This window comes from Microcaecilia unicolor, chromosome 2, assembly GCF_901765095.1.
Source record: "Microcaecilia unicolor chromosome 2, aMicUni1.1, whole genome shotgun sequence".
NCBI classification, from domain to species: Eukaryota; Metazoa; Chordata; class Amphibia; order Gymnophiona; family Siphonopidae; genus Microcaecilia; species Microcaecilia unicolor.
In genome coordinates, this window is record NC_044032.1 from 52,695,919 (window position 1) to 52,721,811 (window position 25,893).

The 25,893-nt window shown below is 44.2% G+C and overlaps 1 protein-coding gene across 1 annotated transcript; it reads left to right on the forward strand.

Annotated features, from left to right (window-relative positions):
* The first annotated feature begins 6,723 nt into the window (after positions 1-6,723).
* Positions 6,724-20,206, forward strand: ELAC1 (elaC ribonuclease Z 1). Its single transcript, XM_030191950.1, has 4 exons — positions 6,724-6,844; positions 8,177-8,351; positions 17,199-17,660; positions 19,585-20,206. The coding sequence occupies exons 2-4, from the start codon at positions 8,195-8,197 to the stop codon at positions 20,052-20,054; spliced, it is 1,089 nt and encodes a 362-aa protein (XP_030047810.1). The 5' UTR covers positions 6,724-6,844; positions 8,177-8,194; the 3' UTR covers positions 20,055-20,206.
* Positions 20,207-25,893: the final 5,687 nt, after the last annotated feature.

The window sequence follows — 25,893 nt, forward strand, 5'->3', positions numbered from 1 at the left end:
GCTCCCATTTCCGGCCACTGCTGCTTCTCCTGTTGAGCAGCAGCTGCTGCTACAAAAACAAAAAGAGCTAATTAAACCACCAGAAATGTTTTTAAAAAGCAAGCGCGGCACCGCAGGCAGCCATCAGGCATTGGCTGTCGGCTCTGCAGCCGCACCTCTCACCTCGCTGCGCTCCTCCGGGGTTCTGCTCCAAGGGTGGGACTTTTTATTTGGGGTATTGGATGCTTATGGAATATGTGGTTTTTTTCAGGAAGCGATTCGTGCCCTGTATTTTCTTCCTCAGGCTCAAGTGTGGGTGAATGGACTGCTTTCCTCCTCTTTTTCCATAGATCGTGGTACCAGACAGGGTTGCCTATCGCCTCTTTTATTTGTCCTTACTTTAGACCTCCTGCTTCGTGACATTCAGAGGAATCCAGACATACAAGGCATTCAATTGGGAACAGATACCTTTAAAATGGCAGCATTCGCTGATGATTTGCTAACTCATGTGATTAATCCCCAAGTCTCAGTTGGGGGCCTTGCTACAATGCATGACTGAATTTGGGGATTTTTCAGGTTTTAAGTTAAATTTTAAAAAAAATCAGAAGCGTTGCAGAGGGAGGGGGACCAAGGTGTGAGTTGGCAGGGACACTTTCCATTGAAATGAGTTGATGATTTTTTTTTTTTCATTATTTGGGGGTATTGTTGTCTATGGAGACTTTGGGACTATATCGAATGTCGATAGGTTGTTACAAGACACTAAACTTCATTTTGAGAAATGGAGTCGTTCATCTTTACCACTAGCGGGTAGGATTAATCTTTTAAAAAATGATTATTTTTCTTCGCTGGTTCTATGTTTTACAAGTTTTGCCACTGCATCTTTTGCAGAAAGATCTACAGTTGTTAAATACGCTATGTAGGAAATTTTTGTGGGGTGGAAAGAAATCTAAAATCCATCTAGTATATCCCTATGATACTTGACGCAGGGAGGTTTAGGTGTACCTTATCTTAGGCATTATAATCAGGCTTATCTTCTGTGGCACCTTAGGGTTTGGCTGTTTGACACTGAGCAATTTACTCCAACACGATGGGAACGGTTACTGTATACTCCCTGGCATCTGAATTTTTTCTTGCAGGCTACGACAAAAATTTGCCTCAATCTTGCCATAGGAATATATTGCTGCAGCCTTTGAGAGGTATTTAGCGGATACTTTTGAACTGCTGGAATCAGAACTTGAATGTTAGTGATTTATTACCATGTAGGGATAATGTTCAGCCAGGGCTAGAGTCAGGTCTTTTTAGGAGATGGTCAGAAATGGGTATTACCCTGATCGAGCATTTTCTCAATGAGGAAGGTGGTTTCTATTATTTTTTGGATTTACAGCAGAGAATCTCCTTAACTCACAGATTATTTTGCTTATGGGCAGCTATACCATTATTATACTAGCTTAGATCAAGAAGCTGCGCATACAAGGCTAGGTCAGAGACTCCCAAGATTTTTTACAAGGGGACATTTTTGGCCAGGTTTCTGTTTCAGGTCTACATAGAGCTTTCTTCTCCCCCCCCAGGAGTATGGTCCTCTTAAGGAGGCTGTTTATATGGGACATGCAGGTTATCTAATATAATAATTTGCTCCTCCAATGTTCCAATGAGGCTACCTGCGTCCATAACCATCTCCTGACGTCACGAACGCAGAGAGAGACATTGGAATGTTGCAGGAGCAGCTTCAGCCCTTCCTCCACATGCACCAATATCTCCACCCAGGGCTGCCGAGAGCCTGGGCCATTTTGTATCTGTTAATATAAGGGATTGATCTGAGGAGAATTTCTGTGTAATAAGGTCAAGTGTATGTCCTTTAATATGAGTTGCTTGAATGTTAGACCAGTTGAATTCCCATAACTGGAATAAATCTTTACATTCTCGTGCATTGATTGCATTAGGGTCTTCTAGGTGCAAGTTTATGTCCCCCATTATTAGAAAATTGGAATTAGATACACAGGTATTCGAAATGAATACCCCCAACCTGCCCTCCCTCAAAAGGCAATGCTTTTACATTTTTTTAAGATGTTTTAATGATGTATATAGATAGCAAGCACACACACACACACAAATTTCATATTCTTCCTGCACATAAAAAGTACATATTGATGGTTCTTTGTGTCTGTGTGGTTGTCAGTTCTGTTTTGCCTCTATAGCAGCTATTTGCTCCCCCTCCAGCTGCTACTCTAGGGCATTACCTAGTGTTACCTAATGATTGGGCTCTCCCTGCTCACATAGCACTTTCAATGTATTGAGCTTTTCTGGGATCTTGCCAGGTATTTGTGATCTAGATTGGCCACTGATGGAAACAGGATGCTGAGCTTGATGGACCTTTGGTCTGTTCTAGTGTGGCAATAACTTATCTACTATAATAAAAAGCACCTCCAACGTTCTGAAGCTGACTCCGTGGCAGTGTACGGTTTGTAAGTCTGTCATTCAGCGTTTAATTGGCTCTCACTGTCCCGCCTTCGTGTCAAAACGTGATGACATCGAGGGCAGAACAGTGAGAGGGAAGGGCACGTCATGCGCATGAGGGTGTCGTCGTCCCTCCCTCCCAGTTCCAGGCCCCCTCCCTCCGATTCTTAAAAGTCATATTCACTTACCAAATCAGGGTTAAGGCGGCGGCCAGCAGCGGTAAAACACGTGCAAGCTTGGCCCTTCTCTCTCTCTCAGCTGTGGTCCCGCTCTCATTTCCTGTTTCCGCAAGGGCGGGACCACAGCAGAGAAAGAGAGAAGGGCCGAGCCTGCACGCATTTCACTGCTGCTGGCCGCCGCCATAACCCTGACTTGGTAAGAGAATATGATTTTTAAGAATCGGAGGGAGTGAGGGATGGACGACGACCCTGGAACTAGGAGGGAGGGGGGGCCGGACAACGACCCTGTATAAGTCGTTGGTGAGGCCCCATCTGGAGTATTGTGTTCAGTTTTGGAGGTCATATTTTGCTAAGGATGTAAAAAGAATCGAAGCGGTGCAAAGAAAAGCTACAAGAATGGTATGGGATTTGCGTTACAAGACATACGAGGAGAGACTTGCTGACCTGAACATGTATACCCTGGAGGAAAGGAGAAACAGGGGTGATATGATATAGACGTTCAAATATTTGAAAAGTATTAATCCGCAAACGAACCTTTTCCGGAGATACAAAGGCGGTAGAACGAAAGGACATGAAATGAGATTGATGGGGGGCAGACTCAAGAAAAATGTCAGGAAGTATTTTTTCACGGAGAGAGTGGTGGATGCTTGGAATGCCCTCCCGCGGGAGGTGATGGAGATGAAAACGGTAACGGAATTCAAACATGCGTGGGATAAACATAAAGGAATCCTGTTCAGAAGAAATGGATCCTCAGGAGCTTAGCCGAGATTGGATAACAGAGCCGGTAGTGGGAGGCGGGGCTGGTGGTTGGGAGGCAGGGATAGTGTTGGGCAGACTTATACGTTCTGTGCCAGAGCCGATGGTGGGAGGCGGGGATAGTGCTGGGCAGACTTGTACGGTCTGTGCCCTGAAAAAGACAGGTACAAATCAAACTTGCCAGGGTTGCAGTTAAACCGCCGAATTGGGCAGCTTTTCGGAAACGGCTTTGGGGAATTTTCTAATCGCGTGGGTTGCGGGGATTTGGGCGGATTTTCGAGTGGCCGCAGTGCGGGATTGGGTGGGTTTTCGCGGCCGCCGATTGGCCGGTTTTCCCGCTGCCGGGGCTTCTATTGGTCCAATAGAAGCCTTTCAGGGGCGGGGTTGACGTCAGGGGTGATGTCAGGGGCGGGGCTAGTGATGTGGGGGGCGGGGTTCGGTGACGCAGGAGATGGGGGTTGGCTGCGGGCGGTTTTTGGGCGGGTTTACGGCTGGTTTTGGGCTGGCAAAATTTTTCCCAGCTGGCAACCTTGGTACAAATCAAGGTAAGGTATACACAAAAAAGTGGCACATTTCTTGGGCAGACTGGATGGACCGTGCAGGTCTTTTTCTGCCGTCATCTACTATGTTACTATGTAACACGGAGGGAGGGAGGGGGCCCCTGGCACACACTCTCAATCTCACACACACTCTCTCCCAGTCTCACTTTCTCTCTGTCACACACACACTCTCTAAACATACACACTCCGAGGAAAACCTTGCTAGCGCCCGTTTCATGTCTTTGAGAAACAGACCTTTTTTTTTTCTTTTACTAGTGTACCATATGTGCTCTCCTCAGATAGATTGAGCCAGTCCAGTTTTTACTTCCGTTGCTGTCCATGGAAGTAAAATGCAGACGCGCTCAATCTATCCTCTTTTTTTCTGGAGCAATATGGTAACCCTAAAAGATCGAAAACCCACCTATTACTACTACTACTACTTAACATTTCTAAAGTGCTACTAGGGTTACACAGTGCTGTACAATTTAACATAAAAGGACAATCCCTGCTTAAAGAGCTTACAATCTAAAAGACGCATGGGCAGTCAGACTGATAGGGGCAGTCAAATTGGGCAGTCTGGAATTCCTGAAAGGTAAGAGTTAGGTGCCGAATGCAGCATTGAAAAGGTGGGCTTTAAGCAAAGACTTGAAGATGGGCAAGGAGGGGGCTTGGCGTAAGGACTCGGGGAGGTTGTTCCAAGCATAGGGTGAGGCGAGGCAGAATGAGCAGAGCCTGGAGTTGGCGGTGGTGGAGAAGGGTAATGAGAGGAGGGATTTGTTTTGTGAACAGAGGTTTCGGGCTGGAACGTAAGGGGAGATGAGGGTAGAGAGGTAGTGAGGGGCAGCAGACTGAGTGCATTTGTAGGTAAGAAGGAGAAGCTTGAACTGAATGCGGTATCTGATTGGAAGCCAGTGAAGTGACCTGAGGAGAGGGGTGATATGAGTATATCGGTTCTGGCGGAATATAAGACGTGCAGCAGAGTTCTGAACAGATTGAAGAGGGGATAGGTGGCTAAGTGGGAGGCCGGTGAGGAGTAAGTTGCAGTAGACAAGGCGAGAGGTAATGAGAGCGTGGACGAGAGTTCGGGTGGTGTGTTCAGAGAGGAAAGGGCAAATTTTGCTGATGTTAAAGAGGAAGAAGCAACAGGTCTTGGCTGTCTGCTGGATATGCGCAGAGGAGAGGGAGGAGTCAAAGATGACTCCAAGGTTGCAGGCAGATGAGACGGGGAGGATGAGGGTGTTATCAACTGAGATAGAAAGTGGAGGAAGAGGAGAAGTGGGTTTTGGTGGAAAGACGATGAGCTCGGTCTTGGACATGTTCAGTTTCAGGTGGCGGTTGGACATCCAGGCAGCTATGTCGGATAAGCAGGCTGATACCTTAGCCTGGGTCTCAGCGGTGATGTCTGGTGTGGAGAGATACAACTGGGTGTCATCAGCATATAGATGATACTGGAAACCGTGAGATGAGATCAGGGAGCCCAGGGTAGAGGTGTAGATTGAGAAGAGAAGGGGTCCAAGGACAGATCCCTGGGGAACACCAACAGATAGTGGGATGGGGGTGGAGGAGGATCCATGAGAGTGAACTCTGAAGGTGCGGTGGGAGAGATAGGAGGAGAACCAGGAGAGGACAGAGCCCTGGAACCCAAATGAGGACAGTGTGGCAAGAAGTAAATCATGATTGACAAGTGTCAAAAGCGGCGGATAGATCGAGGAGGATGAGGATGGAGTAGTGTCCTCTGGATTTGGCAAGGAACAGGTCATTACAGACTTTAGAGAGTGCTGTTTCTGTCGAGTGTAGAGGGCGAAAACCGGATTGAAGTGGATTGAGGATGGCATGAGAGGAAAGGAAATCGAGGCAGCGGCTGTGAATGGCGCGCTCAAGTATTTTGGAGAGGAAGGGTAGGAGGGAGATGGGGCGGTAGTTGGAGGGACAGGTGGGGTCAAGTGATGGTTTTTTGAGGAGAGGTGTGACTACGGCGTGCTTGAAGGTGTCAGGGACAGTTGCAGTGGAGAGAGAGAGGTTGAGGATATGACAGATGGAGGGGGTGACAGTATGAGAGATGATGTTAAGTAAGTTGGTGGGGATGGGATCAGAAGAGCAGGTGGTGCATTTCGAGGAGGAAAGAAGGTAAGCGGTTTCCTCCTTGGTGATGTCAGGAAAGGAGAAGAAGGAGGCCTGGGTTGATTGGTTGAGGGAGAGGGTTGAAGGGTGAGGAGGAGGAGATGGCTTGGTAGTGATCTCAAGGTTGATCGAAAAGCAAAGTAGGGCTCTTATCTTTCACGATTCCCTTCCCTAGCCCACACTCTCTCTTCACTCGGAATAAAAACAGTCTGCTGTTACCCTTTACTGCAGGCCACAAATAAAGTCTGCGCCCCGCAGTTAAAACTCCTTCCTTCTTCCCAGTCTTTCCACTTTTGTAGTATTCCGCTAAAACACCCAGCCTTGCACATTTCAATGCCTACTTCTTAAATATCTAAAACCAATTAAACTTGTATATGAAACAAATCTATACATGAAGAATATCCAGCTTTCATTACATTTTTTGAGGGGTTACAGTTTTCTTTGTACAGAAAACAAGCAAAAAAAAAAACCCACCCAACAGTTTATTCTCTAGCTTTAAATTCTGCCTTTGAAATGGCTCACAGAATTAATCATATGGTGGTGAAGCGATCACCCAACAAGGATCTGGAAACAAGGCTGGTGACGTCAAAATAAGGGTTAAACTATTGGAGCACCAGAATGAGGTTTGAAATGCATTGCACTGAGAGACAAAAAAAGGCTATTACAGCATGAGAATGAGGCTTGGAAAAGAATGCTTAGAGAGAGGCTATTGGAGGACGCGAATGAGGCTTGCAATACACTGAGAGCCCCATCCCCCCTCCCGAAGACTAGACGGAAGCTGAATGTTTGGACAATTATTTTTGTATAGTTCTGTTTGTAAGTAGCAAACTAGCTCTTTTACATCAAAGAAACATTGAATGGTTATGTTTTCTTGTTGCTTATTGATTTTTATTGTGCACTGCTTTGATATCCTCCTTTATATTGAACCTTGCATCTTTAATGTCAAATGTCTTCAAAAGCGAATTTTTCTCAAATGAAAAAAATGGTATCTTTCATGGCTTAGATGGATGTGAGGCAAAAGAAAGTTTAGCGTCTAAAACACCACCTAAGGATGTCAGGAAGTCCTTAATAAATTTAGGTTGTTGTTGAAGTGTTGGATCAACCGGTGAAGACTCTGAACTTAAAATCCACATTACCTCACATTTCTTAGAGTTCAAAACTAGCCGCTGTTCCTCTAGCCATTGCGCAATCTTGTTCAGTTTTCCTTCCAATTCTACCTGAAATGAAACATCCCAAGATTCATGAGCTATCACCAGCTGGACGATATCAGCATAAAAGTATGCACTTAATCCCAAATAAAGGAGCCAACATGGACCTCTACAGGACACCAAAAGACAAAGGAAAAACAGCAGAGAGATGATTATTTATCCAAAATCTGAAAAGTACAGTGTGAAAAATAAAATCTGAATCAGTTCAATTCCACCCCAATAATTCTGGAATCCTCTAACCTTATTAAGAGACAGATGATGTATAGTGTCAAATGCTTCTATTAAGTTATATTATCAAAATATTCATATTATGTTCTCTTTGACATACTATTTTGTCTGATAATTTCACAAGCAGTGTTTCTGCGCTATGGAAAACACAAAACCCTGATTGGTGGGAGATTTGTTGTGCCACTGCCTTTTCTAGTTTCTTGGTCATAAATGGTAGGTCTGAGAGAGGCCTATAATTAGCTAGAGCTAACCTATATAAGACCTATGTTTACTGAGCGGCACTATGGGTGCATTAGCATTTTTAACATGGGTAAATGGTTTACGCATGTTAAACGCTAATGCGCCCATAGAAATGTATAGGCGCATTAGCGTTTAATGCGCCTTAAATTTACAGGCACGTTAAAAATGCTAACGCACCTTAGTAAACATGCCCCTAGGTTTTTCTCTAATAAAGGGCAAATCATAGAACATTTCCAAGCATCAGGAAACAAGCCGTCCTGCAAACTAAGTTCAGAATCCCTAGGTAAATTTGGAAAAATGATGAACAGCAATCCTTGTTCAGTTTAGGTGGCGTGGCATGTCAACTGCTAAAGATGATGCACCATTTATGATATCTGGGGATAATTCACAAACAATATGATAAAGTTATTTTGAATAGTTGTTGGGCTATTGATTAATCAGCTAATCTTTGTTGTTTTTATTTTTTTGCAAGAACACCCACTTGGACACAATGTCCATGGATGTTACTTTTCTGGGAACAGGCTCAGCATACCCGTCTCCATCCCGGGGTGCCTCGGCTGTGGTCCTCAGGCGTGAAGGAGAATGCTGGCTGTTTGACTGTGGTGAGGGCACACAGACACAGTTCATGAAAAGCCAACTCAAAGCTGGTAAGTGCACATTAATGTTTCTTTCCTCTTGTCTTCTCAAATGGTCATCTGGTTATTTGAGTATTAATTGTCTCTTCATGGTGACTGTTAAGGTATCTGTAAGTGGAACTTGGAGTAGCCTAATGGTTAGTGCGGTGGGCTTAGAACCTTGGAAACCTGGTTCAGTCCCCACTGTGGCTTCTTGTAACTCTGGACCAGTCACATGGAGGGGCATAATCGAAAGGGGCGCCCAAGTTTTCCTGAGGATGTCCTCGCAGGATGTCCCGGCGAAGGGGCGGGGAAACCCGTATTATCGAAACAAGATGGGCGTCCATCTTTCATTTAGATATTACGGTCGGGGATGCCCAAATCGCGAAATTTAGGTCAACCTTAGAGATGGTCGTCCCCGATTTTCGGCGATAATGGAAACCGAGAACGCCCATCTCAGAAACGACCAAATCCAAGCCATGTGGTCGTGGGAGGAACCAGCATTCGTAGTGCACTGGTCCCCCTGACATGCCAAGACACCAACCGGGCACCCTAGGGGGCACTGCAGAGGACTTCAGAAATTGTTCCCAGGTGCATAGCTCCTTACCTTGTGCGCTGATCCCCCTAACTCCCCCCCAAAACCCACTCCCCACAACTGTACACTACTACCATAAAGGAGGGGCACCTACATGTGGGTACAGTGGGTATGTGGTGGGTTTTGAAGGGCTCACATTTACCACCACAAGTGTAACAGGTAGGGGGGGGATGGGCCTGGGTCCGCCTGCCTGAAGTGCACTGCACCCACTAAAACTGCTCCAGGGACCTGCATACTGTTGTCATGCAGCTGGGTATGATATTTGAGGCTGGCATAGAGGCTGAAAAAATTTTTTTTTTAATTTTTTTAAGGGTGGCAGGGGGTTAGTGACCACTGGGAGAGTAAGGGGAGGTCATCCCCAATTCCCTCCGGTGGTCATCTGGTCATTTAGGGCACATTTTTGTGGCTTGGTCGTAAGAAAAAAAGGACCAGGTAAAGTCGTCCAAGTGTTTGTCACGGACACCCTTCTTTTTTCCATTATCGGTCGAGGACACCCATGTGTTAGGCATGCCCCAGTCCCGCCTTTGCTACGCCTCTGACACGCCCCCGTGAACTTTGGTCATCCCCGCGACGGAAAGCAGTTGAGGATGCCCAAAATCGGCTTTCGATTATTCTAATTTGGGCGACCCTGTGAGAAGGACGCCCATCTTGCGATTTGTATCAAAAGATGGGCGTCCTTCTCTTTCGAAAATAAGCCTGTTAATCTGCTATTATCCCATGTACAAAAAACTTAGATTGTGAGCACACTAGGGACAGAGAACATGCCTGAATTCAAGAGGTAAACTGCTTCAATTTTACACCAAAAAGGCAGTATATAAAAGAATTTAATATATACAGGAGCATTGTAACTTAAAACTCTGAACCAAATTGTCATGTCCCCTATCTCAACGCAAGCGGCGTCCTTGGGCTGCGCAGGGTCCCATCGACACGCACACTTGACTGGCACAGCCCTGAGCCACGTTTGTATGTGGTTCTTCTCTGGCTGCAGGCTCCTTGATTGCTTTGCTTCCATGCACCTGGCTCTGCTCTCTGCCTGGCTTCCAGGCTCCTTGATTGCTTTGCTTCCACCCAGCTGGGTGTGCTCTTTCTCTGCCTGGCTTCCCTTGCTTCTCTCCTATTGTTCTTCCAGTTCCTTCTTCCCCTGCTCTTGTCCTATGGCTGTGCCCCTTCTCCCTGCTGATGTCAGACGCCAGCACTTTATCAGCTGAGTTCTCCCTAGACTCCTTGCTTCGGCTTCTACTTTGGTAGTTGTTACTTGCTCAGTAGTGTGCTTCTCCTCTACTTTGTTCTTCGTTACTGACTCTGCCTGTACCTGGATTACTCTTGTGTCTGCTGCTTGCCTACTGACTCTGCCTGTACCTAGATTACTCTTGTGTCTGCTGCCGGCCTACTGACTCTGCCTGTGCCTGTATTACTCTCGTGTCTGCTGCCGGCCTACTGACTCTGCCTGTACCTGGATTACTCTTGTGTCTGCTGCCTGCCTACTGACTCTGCTTGTACCTGGATTACTCTCGTGTCTGCTGCCTGCCTACTGACTCTGCCTGTACCTGGATTACTCTCGTGTCTGCTGCCTGCCTACTGACTCTGCCTGTACCTGGATTACTCTCTTGTCTGCTATCTGTCTGGCCATCACGTTCATCACCCTGCTTCCTGCTCCATCTCGTAAGCTCTGCAGGCCGCCCGCACCTAGGGGCTCAACCTCTGGGGAGCGGGGGTTGTCCGGCCGCCAAGCAGAACCTGGTCCGAGTACTGGGCTCAGCAGTCCTCTACTTGGTACAAGAACTCACAGGTCTGACACAAATGCAAATCAGAGGCGTTGCCACTGACATGTCTTTTATTGTAGCCCGGGGAGATGCTTTCCCTCTTCGTTGGGCCACGGACCACTTTAAATATCTTGGTAGCCAGCTGTCAGATGTCCCCCAAACTCTGTATCAAAATAATATTCCGGAACTCATCCTGTTCACTACGCCACCTAGAGGCATGGCAGTTTTTACCCTTATCACTTAGTGGGAGAATCAACTTAATTAGGATGACTTTTTTTCCAAAGTAGCTCTATGTGCTTCAAACATTGCCTATTTTTCTTTTCCATAAGGACTTGTGATTAATTGGTTGTTTGTTAAATTTTGCTAGGGGAATAAAAAATCTAAATTATGGGCGGACAAATTATATGGACCTTGGAAGAGAGGGGGATTGGGTCTCGTTGGTCTTAAATGGTACGCTCAGGCTTGCTTGCTTTACCAGCTGAGTGATTAGGTATTCAATACCTCCACATATACACCTCTGGATGTGGAACAGGCTATGTTGTCACCCTTTCACTTGACTTTTTTATTGCACGCTAACCTCACTGCACTCCTGATATATTTGAGTCAGAGTGTTCTACTATGCCCATTTAGGGAAATTTGGTGATGGCTTCTGTGACTTAGGGGGGGGTGGGGAATAATCCTCAGGTTAGTGATATTTTCCCCTCCTCATGGGTGATGCAGCTTTTAAACCAGGTATGGATAATGGGATCTTTAGGCGATGGGTTCAGGCAGGGTTAATTTTTTTTGCATCAAGTCCTTGGCGAAGATGGCTCTGTTTTACTGCTATTCCACTTTCCAGGGGGAGGGAGGGTGACTGGAATACCTTGTTTGTGCACAAACAGTTAGTACATTATGTGGCATTCTTGCGAGAGGCAAATTTCTCAAGAGGGGTTTCTAAATCCCATTCCCAATAAATAAACACCTCAATAATTTTTTCTAGGTGGAGGTCCCACAGGCTCAGACTATTTAGAGTCTGCATAAGCAACTCAGTATACTACTCCCTCCAAAAAATTATGCAGAGACAATTAGACTCTGGAATATGGAGTTGGGCATTAGGCTGACAAACGGAGGAGGTTGACCAAGTAGCTTCAGAAATTCTCTATCTCCTGTTGTGCTACTATGCGAGAATGTCACTTTCACATCTTAATAAGAGCTTATTTTCCCAACGACAGGCACAGAGTTGGGTTAGCCCTCTCTTCCAATTGCCCTAAATGTAGGTTGGGGGATGGTACCTTGTCCCAAGGCTTATGACTTTGTAGCAAGATAAAAAATTTGTGGTCTTCAGTTCTCTGCTATTTATCTTTGCTGATGAGGAAGAGTCTTAACTTATTGCCCCTGGGCCTCCTATTTGGAAAAACATCAGAGTGTGGTTTCTTTACTAAATAGGAACACTTGTTGTTGGCTAAAGCTAGCATTGTAGCAAAATGATATATTATGCAGTATTGGGTGGGTGCAGAACTGCCATCATATTGGCATTGGAGAAACCAGTTGTATGTACTTATGACCCCGGAGAAACGAGATTCCCATACCTCCCACAAAAGGAAAAAATAGTTTTTATCCATCTGGGAGGTGTGCTCTGAATGAGTTGGCTGTGTAACCCTTAATTCTAGATTTCTCTGTCTGTTCCATTGTCTTATTGTTGCCACTGTCCAGATGGGAGGGGGGAAAGCAGGGTCAGTTGCTAGGGGGGAGTAGGGGATTGGGGTAGGGATTTGGTTGGGGAGGTGTCTCCATTATGACTTACAATACTCCAGGTGCGGACGTACCATGGAGGGATACAAAGTCATTATAGTATTTTCAGTCTTAGTCACCATCCCTTTCTTAATAATTCCTAGCATCCTGTTTGCTTTTTTGGCTGTTGCCGCACACTGAGCAGAAGATTTCAGCGTATTATCTACAACAGCACCCAGATCTTTTTTCTTGAGCGCTGACCCCCAAAGTGGACCCTAGCATCAGGTAACTGTGATTCAGATTATTCTTCCCAATGTGCATCACCTTGCATTTGTCCACATTAAATTTGATCTGCCATTTGGACGCCTAGTCTTCCAATTTCTTAAGGTCTTCCTGCAGTATTTCACAGTCCACATGTGTTTTAACAACCTTGAATAGTTTTGTATCGTCTGCAAATTTGATCACCTCACTCGTCGTTCTGATTTCCATATCATTTATAAATATGTTAAATAGTACCGGTCCCAGTACAGATCCCTGTGGTACTCCACTGTTCACTGTACTCCATTGAGAGAAATTACCATTTAACCCTACCCTCTGTTTTATGTCCAATAGCCAATTCCTAATCTGCATCAGTATCTTGCCTCCTATCCCATGACTCTTAAATTTTCTCAGGAGTCTCTCATGAGGAGCTTTATCAAAAGCCTTCTGAAAATCTAGGTATATAAAACCCTGAACCATCAGTGTGATCACCTTATTCTTGACCCACTGTTGCCCTGGCAGCAAGTGAAGATCCTGCAATGAGGGGTAATGTGATCCCAGTATGCTGCCCTGTCACAGCTGGGCTGCTGAATTATAAACCAGGTGTAGGGCTCACATAGATGTTTGTGGTAGGCCCAAAAAAGTTGCCTTACAAAAGTCAGTAGAAATTTACATCATAGCTTGGATTGTTGTACATAAGCTTGTCAACTGGATCAGAAATTTCAACGTCCGAAGCAAATGAAGTTTGTAAAATGCCAGCTTTTATCTTTACGTGGGGTTTTAAAGTAAGTGAGGAGCCAAAATAACCCCTCTGTTCCATACCACCATTTTTTAAAGGGTTCCAGGGCTCTGTCCTCTCCTGGTTCTCCTCCTATCTCTTCCACCGCACCTTCAAAGTTCACTCTCATGGATCTTCCTCCACCCCTATCCCCTTATCTGTTGGTGTTCCCCAGGGATCGGTCCTTGGACCCCTTCTCTTCTCAATCTACACCTCTTCCCTGGGCTCCCTGATCTCATCTCATGGTTTCCAGTATCATCTCTATGCTGATGACACCCAACTGTATCTCTCCACACCAGACATCACCACGGAGACCCAGGCAAAGGTATCGGCCTGCTTATCCGACATTGCTGCCTGGATGTCCAACCGCCACCTGAAACTGAACATGTCCAAGACCGAGCTTATCGTCTTTCCACCAAAACCCACTTCTCCTCTTCCTCCACTTTCTATCTCAGTTGATAACACCCTCATCCTCCCCGTCTCATCTGCCCGCAACCTCGGAGTCATCTTTGACTCCTCTCTCTCCTTCTCTGCGCATATCCAGCAGATAGCCAAGACCTGTCGCTTCTTCCTCTTTAACATCAGCAAAATTCGCCCTTTCCTCTCTGAACACACCACCCGAACTCTCGTCCACGCTCTCATTACCTCTCGCCTGGACTACTGCAACTTACTCCTCACCGGCCTCCCACTTAGCCATCTATCCCCCCTTCAGTCTGTTCAGAACTCTGCTGCACGTCTCATATTCCGCCAGAACCGATATACTCATATCACCCCTCTCCTCAGGTCACTTCACTGGCTTCCGATCAGATACCGCATTCAATTCAAGCTTCTCCTTCTTACCTACAAATGCACTCAGTCTGCTGCCCCTCACTACCTCTCTACCCTCATCTCCCCTTACGTTCCCGCCCGTAACCTCCGTTCGCAGGATAAATCCCTCCTCTCAGTACCCTTCTCCACCACCGCCAACTCCAGGCTCCGCTCATTCTGCCTCGCCTCACCCTATGCTTGGAACAACCTTCCTGAACCCTTACGCCAAGCCCCCTCCCTGCCCGTCTTCAAGTCTTTGCTTAAAGCCCACCTCTTCAATGCTGCGTTCGGCACCTAACCCTTACCGTTCAGTGAATCCAGAATGCCCCAATTTGACTGCCCCTATCGGACCGACCGTTCACTTGTCTATTAGATTGTAAGCTCTTTGAGCAGGGACTGTCTCTCTTTGTTAAATTGTACAGCGCTGCGTAACCCTAGTAGCGCTCTAGAAATGTTAAGTAGTAGTAGTAGTAGTAGAAGAAACTCTCCATACTTTTATGGTGCTCTGTCAATTAGAAAGTACAAGACTACTACTCCAAAACCTACACTGGCTACCCATTAAAGCACACAAAGCCTTCAAGATATGCTTTCTCGCCTACAGAATAATTTTCAGACTTGCACTGGAATACATGACAAATCTAATAGAACTACCTATATGCAACGCAATCAAGGGCGCAAGAACCTATCTCACCCTACATTTTCCCAAATACCAAGGCCTGACATACAAATCCTCATACACAACCAACTTCACATACATTTGCCCAAAGATATGGAACACAACACTAAAAGCTCTCAAATGCATGAACAACTACTTAACATTCCAAAAAAATCTGAAAGCCCACTTCTTTAGAAAATTCTTCTTTGACAAACCCACATAGACAGACTGACCACCATTCAACACACTACGTTAGTGACCACTAACAGAAACTGAACGAAGCAATCATTAACTCCCAAACAACTATGTAACACGTCTAACTGAAGTAAATTGTAAGCCACTTTGAACCGACAACCTGTTTGGAAAATGTGGGGTACAAATGCAGAAATAAAAATAAAATAATAATAAATAATAAAGTTCATGGGTACTGTTAACCCAAATTTTTGCACCAATTTTCTTTTTTGTTTCTATAAATGTTTGTTGTGACAAGAAGTATTTAACAGAATCCTCCCACCCCGTTCTCATGTACAGATCAGAAACCCCCTTCCCCTTCCGATCAATAAAAATAGCACCAAAGCCAACAACAAAATCCCTACTGGAGAGAGAAATTACAAACCATCAACATCCCCCCCCCAACCCTCCCCCCCTCACCAACCCTCCCAAAGAACCATTAACAAACCAGCAGTAAAGGGCGTTCGCTGTGATTTATTTAGCAAACACCCACTAAACGAACCCTCCCCACTCTTATAATGGATCAAAAAGGCCATGTCTGTGATCCATCATTTGTTCCAGGTCTCACTCCACCTTGACCTTCAAAAGCCAGTCCTGCAAAGTGGGATCCACAGATTGTTTTCCACTTGGCTGCTATAACACACAAAGCAAATTCGTTTAAGTATTCGATGCCACTTAGGTCCACTTTTATTGCAAAGCCCCAGCAGACAAGCCGCTGAGTCCAAAGGAAACCGAGTCTCCAAACAACGACTCAAAAGACTGACAACAATAGTCCAAAAGGTCTGAATCCACACACAGGTCCACCAGATGTGATAAAAGGTCCTTTTGCTCCTTCAAACATTGCCAGCAGACATCTGTAGCACTTTGAAGAAACATAGCTTGCAACCACACCAGGATATAGTACCAGCGAGTTAATACTTTATAAGTATTCTCTTTAATCAGTATATAAACAGATGCCTTCTTAACTTCACAAAATACCCTCTTCCACTCTTCTTGAGACGATTTCCGCCCCAAATCTTGTTCCCATTGGGCCATAAATTTATATTTTGCAAACTTTTTCCCTCAAAAGAACTTCTATATAAGGACTTGTCTGCTAAAGGAGATGTTGGCTCTAAAGAGAAATAGGGCTCTTTAGGTTCTCCAAGGCCACCCATAAGTTTTCTAGATGTTCACTGTCTTCAGGATGAGCACACAGCCAACACTGGGCACTAATAAAATAACCTGTAAATAGGGGAAAAGGTTGCTATCAGAAAGAGCATACAATTTCCATAAGTCCTCAAGGGAGCTAATCTCTCCCACGTCCAGAAATTTTCTAAAACGCACCAACCCCCGACCCTCCCGTCTAGTAAAGACTCTGTGCTCTTGCCCTCCTGAAAAGTAGGCTCATAATGAACCGGAGTCAGGGAGGAGACCCCAGGACCATACTTATTCCTAACCCTGTCCCAAATAAACAGAAGGTGCTTCATAAAAGGATTAAAAAGTGTCCGAGAATATTCTTTACCCACAATAAATGTTTCAAAGGAAAACAGGAGAAATGAGCTTGCTCCAATAAAACCCCTGCTTTTTCCGAATGGGATTCCCAGTTGGACAATTTGCACAGTTGAGCCGCCCAATAATACCAAACTAGATTGGGAATTCCCTGTCCTGCTAGGGTCTCACACTGCCACATAAGGGATTTAGACAATCTAAGCAACTTTCTTCTCCCCCCCCCCCCCCATTTAAAACTGAGAAAATCCCATTGCAACTGAAGAAGTACTCAATTGAGAACCTCTATGGACAAAGTTTTTGAAAGAAAAACAAAAGGCGAGAGTGAACATTAATCTTAAGGGCTGCTAGACGCCCCCACCAAGATGGCCACAGCCCTTTCCACTGACTCAAATCCCACCTTATCGGGAAAAAAAACAGAGGATCGTAATTATGAGACTATAAGAGATTAAGATTTTGAGTAATTTGAATCCCCGAATATCGAAACCCCTCAGCTGCCCTTGAAATGTTTCACTTCTATCCAGATTGCTGAGTTTGTTTATAACTTTTGTTCTATATTTATCACTGATGGTAATTCTTTGCATATTTTGATTCATAGGTAGAATTACTAAGATCTTCATAAGCCATTTGCATGGGGATCATTTATTTGGACTTCCTGGCCTTCTGTGCACACTGAGCCTTCAGAGTTGCCCTACCACTGTTAAACAGCCCGTTGAGATCTATGGACCAGTAGGAGTACGGGACTTCGTTTGGAGAAGTTTAGAAATTTCTCACTCGCAGCTGCTTTTCCCCTATGTTGTTCATGAATTGGTGCCCACGCCTGACCAGTGCCCTGCAGAGGAATTTAAGGACTTGTCTGCTAAAGGAGATGTTGGCTCTAAAGAGGTTCAAGGGAGGACTGTTCATTTAGATCCTACTGAAGAGTCCTACTTGCTACTTCATAGTGAAGATGTCACTGTGAAAGCTTTCCGGCTCTTTCACCGCATACCTTCATTTGGGTTTGTAGTAGAAGAGAGTCCGCGTCCTGGCAAACTTGACGTGCAGAGGCTGAAAGGATTTGGTAATTGAATTCTTTTCATTTACTTAAGGGAAGAAGGCTTGTGGAATTATTGTGTCTCTGTGTCCTCCTTACCTAGAGCACTGTGTACTAAAGTGCAAAATGAAAAATAGTGCCAAATGCCTAGAAATGGGCCAAAACACTGTATCTAAGATTATGTAATGACTATATCATATTAACACCCTGTAAGCCACATTGAGCCTGCAAAAAGGTGGGATAATGTGGGGTACAAATGCAATAAATAAAATACAGGCATTTTGCAAGGTCACTTTATAGTTGTAAACTTCCATGTGAAGTAAAAGTTATGTAAATTTTGTATTAATAGGCTGCTGTGATGCAAAATCATGGTAGACTAAATGGGGAAAAAATGTGAAAACGAGCTGTACTTGTTTTCTCAAGCTGGCAAAAAAAAAAAATGCATGCTCTTTCGAGTGCTAGTGCTGAATCACCCAAGGTCCCTCCTATTGGGGGGGAGGGGAGGGGGGGAGTGTGTGTCAACACCTTGGTGGCTCAGTGGACTGAACTTGACAACCCCCCCAGCCCTAATGCAAGCTTAACATGGTTTGAAGTTCCCCCAAGAAGCCCTGCATCTTTCAAAACACCACCCTTCCCATAGAAAAGTGCTGGCTTGCACCCGTATCCTACCCTGACAACCTTTTTCTCCACTCTCACTCACCCCAGAGGTAAAGAAGTGATGGGAGACAGGAGCGATCCTCATTTGCTCATGCCCCAGTGGTTGTCTTCTTCAAAATGACACCACTAACCCCTAAAAGTAGTCTCACGTTATTACCACCAGGGGTAAAATTGCCAAATAAGGTTCTGCTTTTTGAACCGCTTTTCATGTTGCGCAGTCCTATATATTTTAATCCTTGCTTCTGGCACAATTTAATGTTAAAGTTACAGGTAATGCCTTTTTTTGAGGACTGCATACTACAGACTAGTTGATACTGCATGTGTATTGTGTACTGGATTATTTTTTTCTAGTGTAAATTTTTTAGTCCATCACATTTCCTGAACAGAAGCAGTTCACCATAATCAGTTGGGTGACATGACTATGCTTGATGCCAATTGATGATATTCCAGAAGCTTTTATCTGCTCATGTGTTGTAATTTTATGGCTCTCCCCACTTTTACCTAGCCTTTTTTTATCACATACAGTGGCCCCAAAACAATTGTGAAGAATTTTCTTTGACTTTCTCTGTCAACATCCTTGTACTTTTTGCCCTAGTTAATGTTGTGTGGTTTGTTTTTGCAACTATTACCAGCAGGTTTACTGGTCAACATGATGGTGCCTTGCCCTGCACGATGCATTGTGGGATACACTGCATGGGGCAGGGCGCTGCCATTTTGAAGATGGTAGTGCCAGAGGCAAGAGAAATTTGGCAGCACTCCTGCCTCATTTTAGGGGGGGGACACCTGAACAAGAGGTCAAGGGGTGGGAGGCACTAGACACCAGGGACTTTGTTGGATGTGTGTGGTGAGAGGGGGAGGCTGCTAAACTACCCGGGTAAGTTGTTTTATTTTGTTTTTAATATGGGAGAGGGATGAATGTTGCAGAAAGCAATCTGAGGCTGGGTGGTCTGGCGACAGCTAGACATCCATTCCTCTCAACCAATTCTTCTACACTGCCTCAGACCTGGTGAAAAGTTTCTTGCGCACAATGCACAGGAAAAACGTTTTTTTACTGCATGGCTGCGGAATCCGTCATGACCGCATTACCATGCATTTTAATGCAGTGTGTGGTAAGGGTTACCGCATAAGTTAACACCTGTGCTGAAGCCCTTTCTACATTGCTTGGCCAGTAAAACCTGCAGTTAAACCATGTTAAACCCATAGTAATGTTTTTTTGCATTGGCCTTGCTGTCAGGTAAATTGACCTATCAGTGTTGCATAACAATCATAATTTTCTTGCTTTTTATTACTTTAGGTGTTGAACCTGGACCTTTATGTAGTAAACTGAAAAATGGAGAGAGTATTGTTCTGCAAAATGGAATGACAGTTTCTCCTTCAGATGTTTTGGGAGATCCTATTCCTGGGAGAAAAGTCTGTGTTCTAGGTGACTGTTCTGGTCCTGTGGGAAATGGAGGAATAAGATTATGCTTAGAAGCTGATCTCTTGATTCATGAAGCAACACTGGATGACACCCAGACTGAAAAGGCCACCGAGTATGGCCACAGCACCCCTACAATGGCAGCGAAATTTGCAAAATTATGCAGCGTTAAAAAGTTGGTTTTGACACACTTCAGTCAGAGATACAGACCAGCTGGTCTAAGTGGAGGAGATGATGATGTCACAACATTTAGAGGACAGGCAGAAGCTATACTTGATCAGCAAGAACTGATTTTAGCAGAAGATTTTATGACAATTGAAATTCCAATGAAAAAGCAAAATAAATAAATAAATAAATGACGTCGTTAATCTACTACCAAGTTAGGTCTTGCTTCATAGACAGCCCAGTTGCAGTACTACATGCTGCCTTGCAGAGGACCTGGAGTTGATTGCTATAGCATTTCTTCTGTGCATTAGGTTGGCAGTGGATGATGTAGAACAAGGAGGTTTTAATGACAGGAGATGGTGTCACTCCTTGCTGTGGAAGCAGCACATACAGCCCAGGAATGGGGAATTTGTTATTGCCAAGCAGTGATGCCCCAAGCATATCCAGTAAGTGCACACATACTACATTCCAAAGGGCGCTCTAATCTGTGGCTCCTGGACAAGGTCTTGTACTGCAGTAGTTGGACTAGGTAGGGTTTATAAAAAATAGAGTCTGAAATAAAATAATTAAAAAGAAAAGAACAAAAACAGAATTACAGCTTTTCGTTTCCAACAGTTTCTCAATTCACCCAACATCTATGGACTTAATTCTCTATAATTGGTGTTCTGAGTCTTGAGATCAATCACATCTTGCTCATGAAAGTTCTTATTTCCCAAGTCCAGTCCTGGAGCACCCCTTGCCAGTCAGGTTTTCAGGATATCCAGAATGAATACGCATGAAAGAGATTTCCATATAATGGAGGTGGTGTATGCAAATCAAGTTCATGCATATTCACTGTAGATAGCCTGAAAACCTGACTGGCAAGGGGTGCTCCAGGACTGGACTTGGAAAACACTGTCTTAGATAATTTGTTCTGTGATTTTATCAGACAAAAGAAAACAACCTCTTGTAAAGATTGCAAAGTACTACTAAATACTATATTACTACGAGATACAAGAACATATAAAAATGAGAAAGGGAAAAGGCCTCTGTGCCCACACTGCCACCCTATGTTAATTTTGTAAAGGGTAAGGAGAAAAACAGTGGGTCAACTATCATCATCGGCATAAAAAAACCCTTATCTCAATTCTTTATCTTGCTAAAAGCATCATAGAACAAGCCATAATGGATCCAAAAACACACATGAAAAAGAAGTAAAAAAAACTTAAACCTCTAAGTCACTCGTGAACATAAATGTGCAGGAAAAGTCAGTCACATCATACGATTATAGTATGAGGATTGATCATACGATTATAGTTTGAGGACTTTCTGCTTTTGATCGATTGACTTTGAAATTTATATCACACATTTTCCCGTACAATTTTGCATTGTGTGGCTAATAAGCTAAAAAGAACAAAATATGAAACAAAATAAATAAACTCAGTCATATCAATAAGGAAATAATCATAAATATATAAAGAATTCAATAATAAAGCATAATAGGGAGAATGGAAGGGGGAGATTAGGCACCAGGATCAATTGACAGAATTTTTTGGAAAGGAAAGATTTCAAAAGCTTACGAAAAACAAAATAATCATGTTGGGATCGTATATTTTTCAGCAACGAATTCCACCATTTAGTACCTTGGTATGAAAGATTTAATTGCGAGAAGGCAAAGTAACAAGGGGCAACATATAGTCGGGGGCAATACCATACAAAATCTGAAATATGAGAGCAAAGAGTTTGAATACAATCCTGGCCCTAATGGGAAGCCAATACAAATGTATCAGCAAAGGAGTTGCCCTCTCAAAGCTTGGTACATGCATGACAAGTCTAGCTGCAGTGTGAGCAGATTTTAGTTAACATTGAGGGGCATAATCACACGTCGCCGGCCAAATAAATCGCCAGCGATCTATGTTGGTGGCAGCGCTACAGCTGGCCGGAACCGTATTATCGAAAAAGATGGCCGGCCATCTTTTTTTTCGATAATACAGTTTAGTCCGGCCAAATGCCGTGGAGTTCGCCGGGTTTGAGATGGCCGGGTTTGTTTTTCAGCGATTATGGAAAGTTATGTCGGCCATCTCAAACCCTGGCCAAATTCAAATCATTTGGCCGTGGGAGGAGCCAGCATTTTTAGTGCACTGGCCCCCTGACATGCCAGGACACCAACCAGCCACCCTAGGGGTCACTGCGGTGGACTTCAGAAAAACTCCCATGTGAATAGCTCCCTTACTTTGGGAGCTGAGCCCCCCAAACCCACTACCCACAAATGTACTGCACCCACTAAAATTGCTCCAGGGACCTGCATACAGCCTCTAGGACTTATTGCTGCTGTATAACTTTGGCACACCAGTTCACACCTGAAGACTAATCTCCCTGAAAAAGTCCTTTCTTGAAATAACCACGTTTACTCACAGTTAACTGCAGATCAGAGGTTGTGCCCCACTGGCAAAGAGTCCCCTGGTACTAAAATTAGCAGTAGGTCAGAGCTGGCACAATGGTGTACAATGCCCTCTTTCAGCACCATTCAAGGTAAGAACTATGTTCTCTAACGTGGGTAACACAGGAAAGGGAACTAAAACTGGCTTACAAAATTGGCCACTACCGCATGGACTACAACAGGAAACAAAACAGGGCACACTCTGACCCAGTTAGCAGGGGGGAAAAGCACCATGGGAGTAGAGCCCAGTACCCTACACCCACCACAATGCATTGCTAATGTGACTCTCTGCAGGGCACGTAACAGAAAAGGTGTCACACTCACCCCAGAGCCACATCGCAACCAGGGAAAGGCTGTCGGAGGATACAACACATTCTGCTGTCATGGAGGTGGGTACGACATTTGAGGGTGGCATACAGGCTGGAAAAAGGGGTTTTAGTTTTATTTTTTTAGTTTGGAAGGGGATTGATGACCACTGGGGGAATATGGGGAGGTCATCCCCCATTCCCTCCAGTGGTCATCTGGTCAGTTGGGGCACCTTTTTGAGGCTTGGTCGTGAAAATAAAAGGACCAAGTAAAGCCGGTGAAATACTGCTTAACGCCGCTTTTTTTTTTCCCATTATCGTTTAAGGCATATGTCCTAAATATGTAATACTTGGTAGCAGTAACGAAAGAGTGATGGAGTATTCATGTAGCAAGCAGCCAACAGATTTAATTTCCACTGAAAATAATTAACTTTGTATGAACATAAATGTCATTCAGCTGTCGCTGTTGCTTTCCCTTAGCCATCATTATTCCCAGGACTCATCTATATACAAACACACAGCTTGGAGACATATTCCCTCCCCCCCCCCCCCCCCCCCCCAAAAAAAAAAAGCCTTTTACAACCAAACAGACTTGAAGAAGAAATAAATATATATACCACAGAACTGGAAAATGTTGGCACATTTAGACTGACTCTGGACTTCTGCATGAAGGTGTTAGGAACAAAATTTATTACAGATTTCATGCCTGAATAAAAGATCTTAATTTTTAGAGAACAGTTTCTTTCTTTTACATCAGCCTCTGGGCTAAAACAGCTTTGGAAAGGGAGTTAGACATGTTATAGGCACTTTTCCAGTAACAAAGGTAGCTCTGCCATGATTATTCAATATCTCTCTTTTAAATTGTAGCAATAAACAACATTAAGTGCATTTTTGTAATAAACTACTGCATTCCACAAAACAAAAGGAGCAAGTTCCCATAAACCATCTTTCTCGTTTGATCTAGACAAAGGAAAAAAAAAGATTTTAAATGCTCCCAGGTTTCAACCTAATTCATGTTTAATGTGGGATATAAATTAACATTAACAATAGATTTATATTCCGCCATATACCTTGCGGTTCAGTGCGGATTATATGATTAAAGAATCAGGATATTACCTGGAAAGTAAGATAACAAGAATAAAATGGGTCGGTCTATTGAGCAATAGCAAGGATAAATCAAGATCAGGTATACATATGATGTATCACTTCATACCATACACAATGAGTTTATCTTGTTGGGCAGACTGGATGGACCATGCAGGTCTCTATCTGCCGTCATCTACTAGGTTACTGTGTTACTATTAACTGATCATTTTCAGATGTAAACCAGGTCTCATTCAGTGCAAAACAACCTAATTGTTTTTCAATGATCTAGTCTTTTGCTATATGACATTTATTGCCCACAGATATTGCATTAGCATAATGTCATAAATAAGTAACTAAATAGAAACTCTTTAACATATACAAAAACATGGACTGATGAGACAAAGTCAGCACGGATTTAGTGAAGGGAAGTCTTGCCTCACCAATCTAATGCATTTTTTTGAGGGGGTAAGCAAACATGTGGACAATGGGGAGCCGGTTGATATTGTATATCTGGATTTTCAGAAAGCGTTTGACAAAGTGCCGCACGAAAGACTCCTGAAGAAATTGCAGAGTCATGGAATCGGAGGTAGGGTATTATTATGGATTAAGAACTGGTTGAAAGATAGGAAGCAGAGAGTAGGATTGCGTGGCCAGTATTCTCAGTGGAGGAGGGTAGTTAGTGGGGTCCCGCAGGGGTCTGTGCTGGGTCCGTTGCTTTTTAATGTATTTATAAATGACCTAGAGATGGGAATAACTAGTGAGGTAATTAAATTCGCCGATGACACAAAATTATTCAGGGTCGTCAAGTCGCAGGAGGAATGTGAACGATTACAGGAGGACCTTGCGAGACTGGGAGAATGGGCGTGCAAGTGGCAGATGAAGTTCAATGTTGACAAGTGCAAAGTGATGCATGTGGGTAAGAGGAACCCGAATTATAGCTACGTCTTGCCAGGTTCCGCGTTAGGAGTTACGGATCAAGAAAGGGATCTGGGTGTCGTCATCGATGATACGCTGAAACCTTCTGCTCAGTGTGCTGCTGCGGCTAGGAAAGCGAATAGAATGTTGGGTGTTATTAGGAAGGGTATGGAGTCCAGGTGTGCGGATGTTATAATGCCGTTGTATCGCTCCATGGTGCGACCGCACCTGGAGTATTATGTTCAGTACTGGTCTCCGTATCTCAAAAAAGATATAGTAGAATTGGAAAAGGTACAGCGAAGGGCGACGAAAATGATAGTGGGGATGGGACGACTTTCCTATGAAGAGAGGCTGAGAAGGCTAGGGCTTTTTAGCTTGGAGAAGAGACGGCTGAGGGGAGATATGATAGAAGTGTATAAAATAATGAGTGGAATGGATCGGGTGGATGTGAAGCGACTGTTCACGCTATCCAAAAATACTAGGACTAGAGGGCATGAGTTGAAGCTACAGTGTGGTAAATTTAAAACGAATCGGAGAAAATTTTTTCTTCACCCAACGTGTAATTAGACTCTGGAATTCGTTTCCGGAGAACGTGGTACGGGCGGTTAGCTTGACGGAGTTTAAAAAGGGGTTAGATAGATTCCTAAAGGACAAGTCCATAGACCGCTATTAAATGGACTTGGAAAAATTCCGCATTTTTAGGTATAACTTGTCTGGAATGTTTTTACGTTTGGGGAGCGTGCCAGGTGCCCTTGACCTGGATTGGCCACTGTCGGTGACAGGATGCTGGGCTAGATGGACCTTTGATCTTTCCCAGTATGGCACTACTTATGTACTTATGTACTTAACAATAGATTTATATTCCACCTTATACCTTGCGGTTCAGTGGATTATATGATTAAAGATGCAGGATATTACCTGGAAATACAATAGACCATGCAGGTCTTTATCTGCGGTCATCTACTATGTTACTGTGTTATGAAAAGTTATTCCGTTATTATACTTCATCTGTGTACATCCGTATGCTGCACAAACTGGCAAGTTTGAAAACATAAGTGAGATTAAATAAAAATACTACAACAATAAAGAACGACAACGTGGTGAATGCAACAGCTGTTGCTTTGTTTTGAGCGTACCCAGACGCATGACATCACGAGACGGCTAGCGGATGCGCGAGGAAGGGGAAACGGAGATCAACCTACTTGGCTTCAACTGTTTGACGTCATACCATCTCCTGTTCTCAATCTAACTCCTTGGGTCCTCATCTGACGTAATTTCCTGTTTCCGGTAAGGCGG

What these genes read in the sequence shown, in the direction of transcription:
- ELAC1 (XM_030191950.1), top strand. Translation starts at nt 8,195, where the DNA reads ATGTCCATGGATGTTACTTTTCTGGGAACAGGCTCAGCATACCCGTCT. An exon ending in GAAAAGCCAACTCAAAGCTG is followed by an intron (nt 8,352 to 17,198) that starts GTAAGTGCACAT and finishes TTTGATTCATAG; the next exon opens with GTAGAATTACTAAGATCTTC. An exon ending in GCAGAGGCTGAAAGGATTTG is followed by an intron (nt 17,661 to 19,584) that starts GTAATTGAATTC and finishes TTATTACTTTAG; the next exon opens with GTGTTGAACCTGGACCTTTA.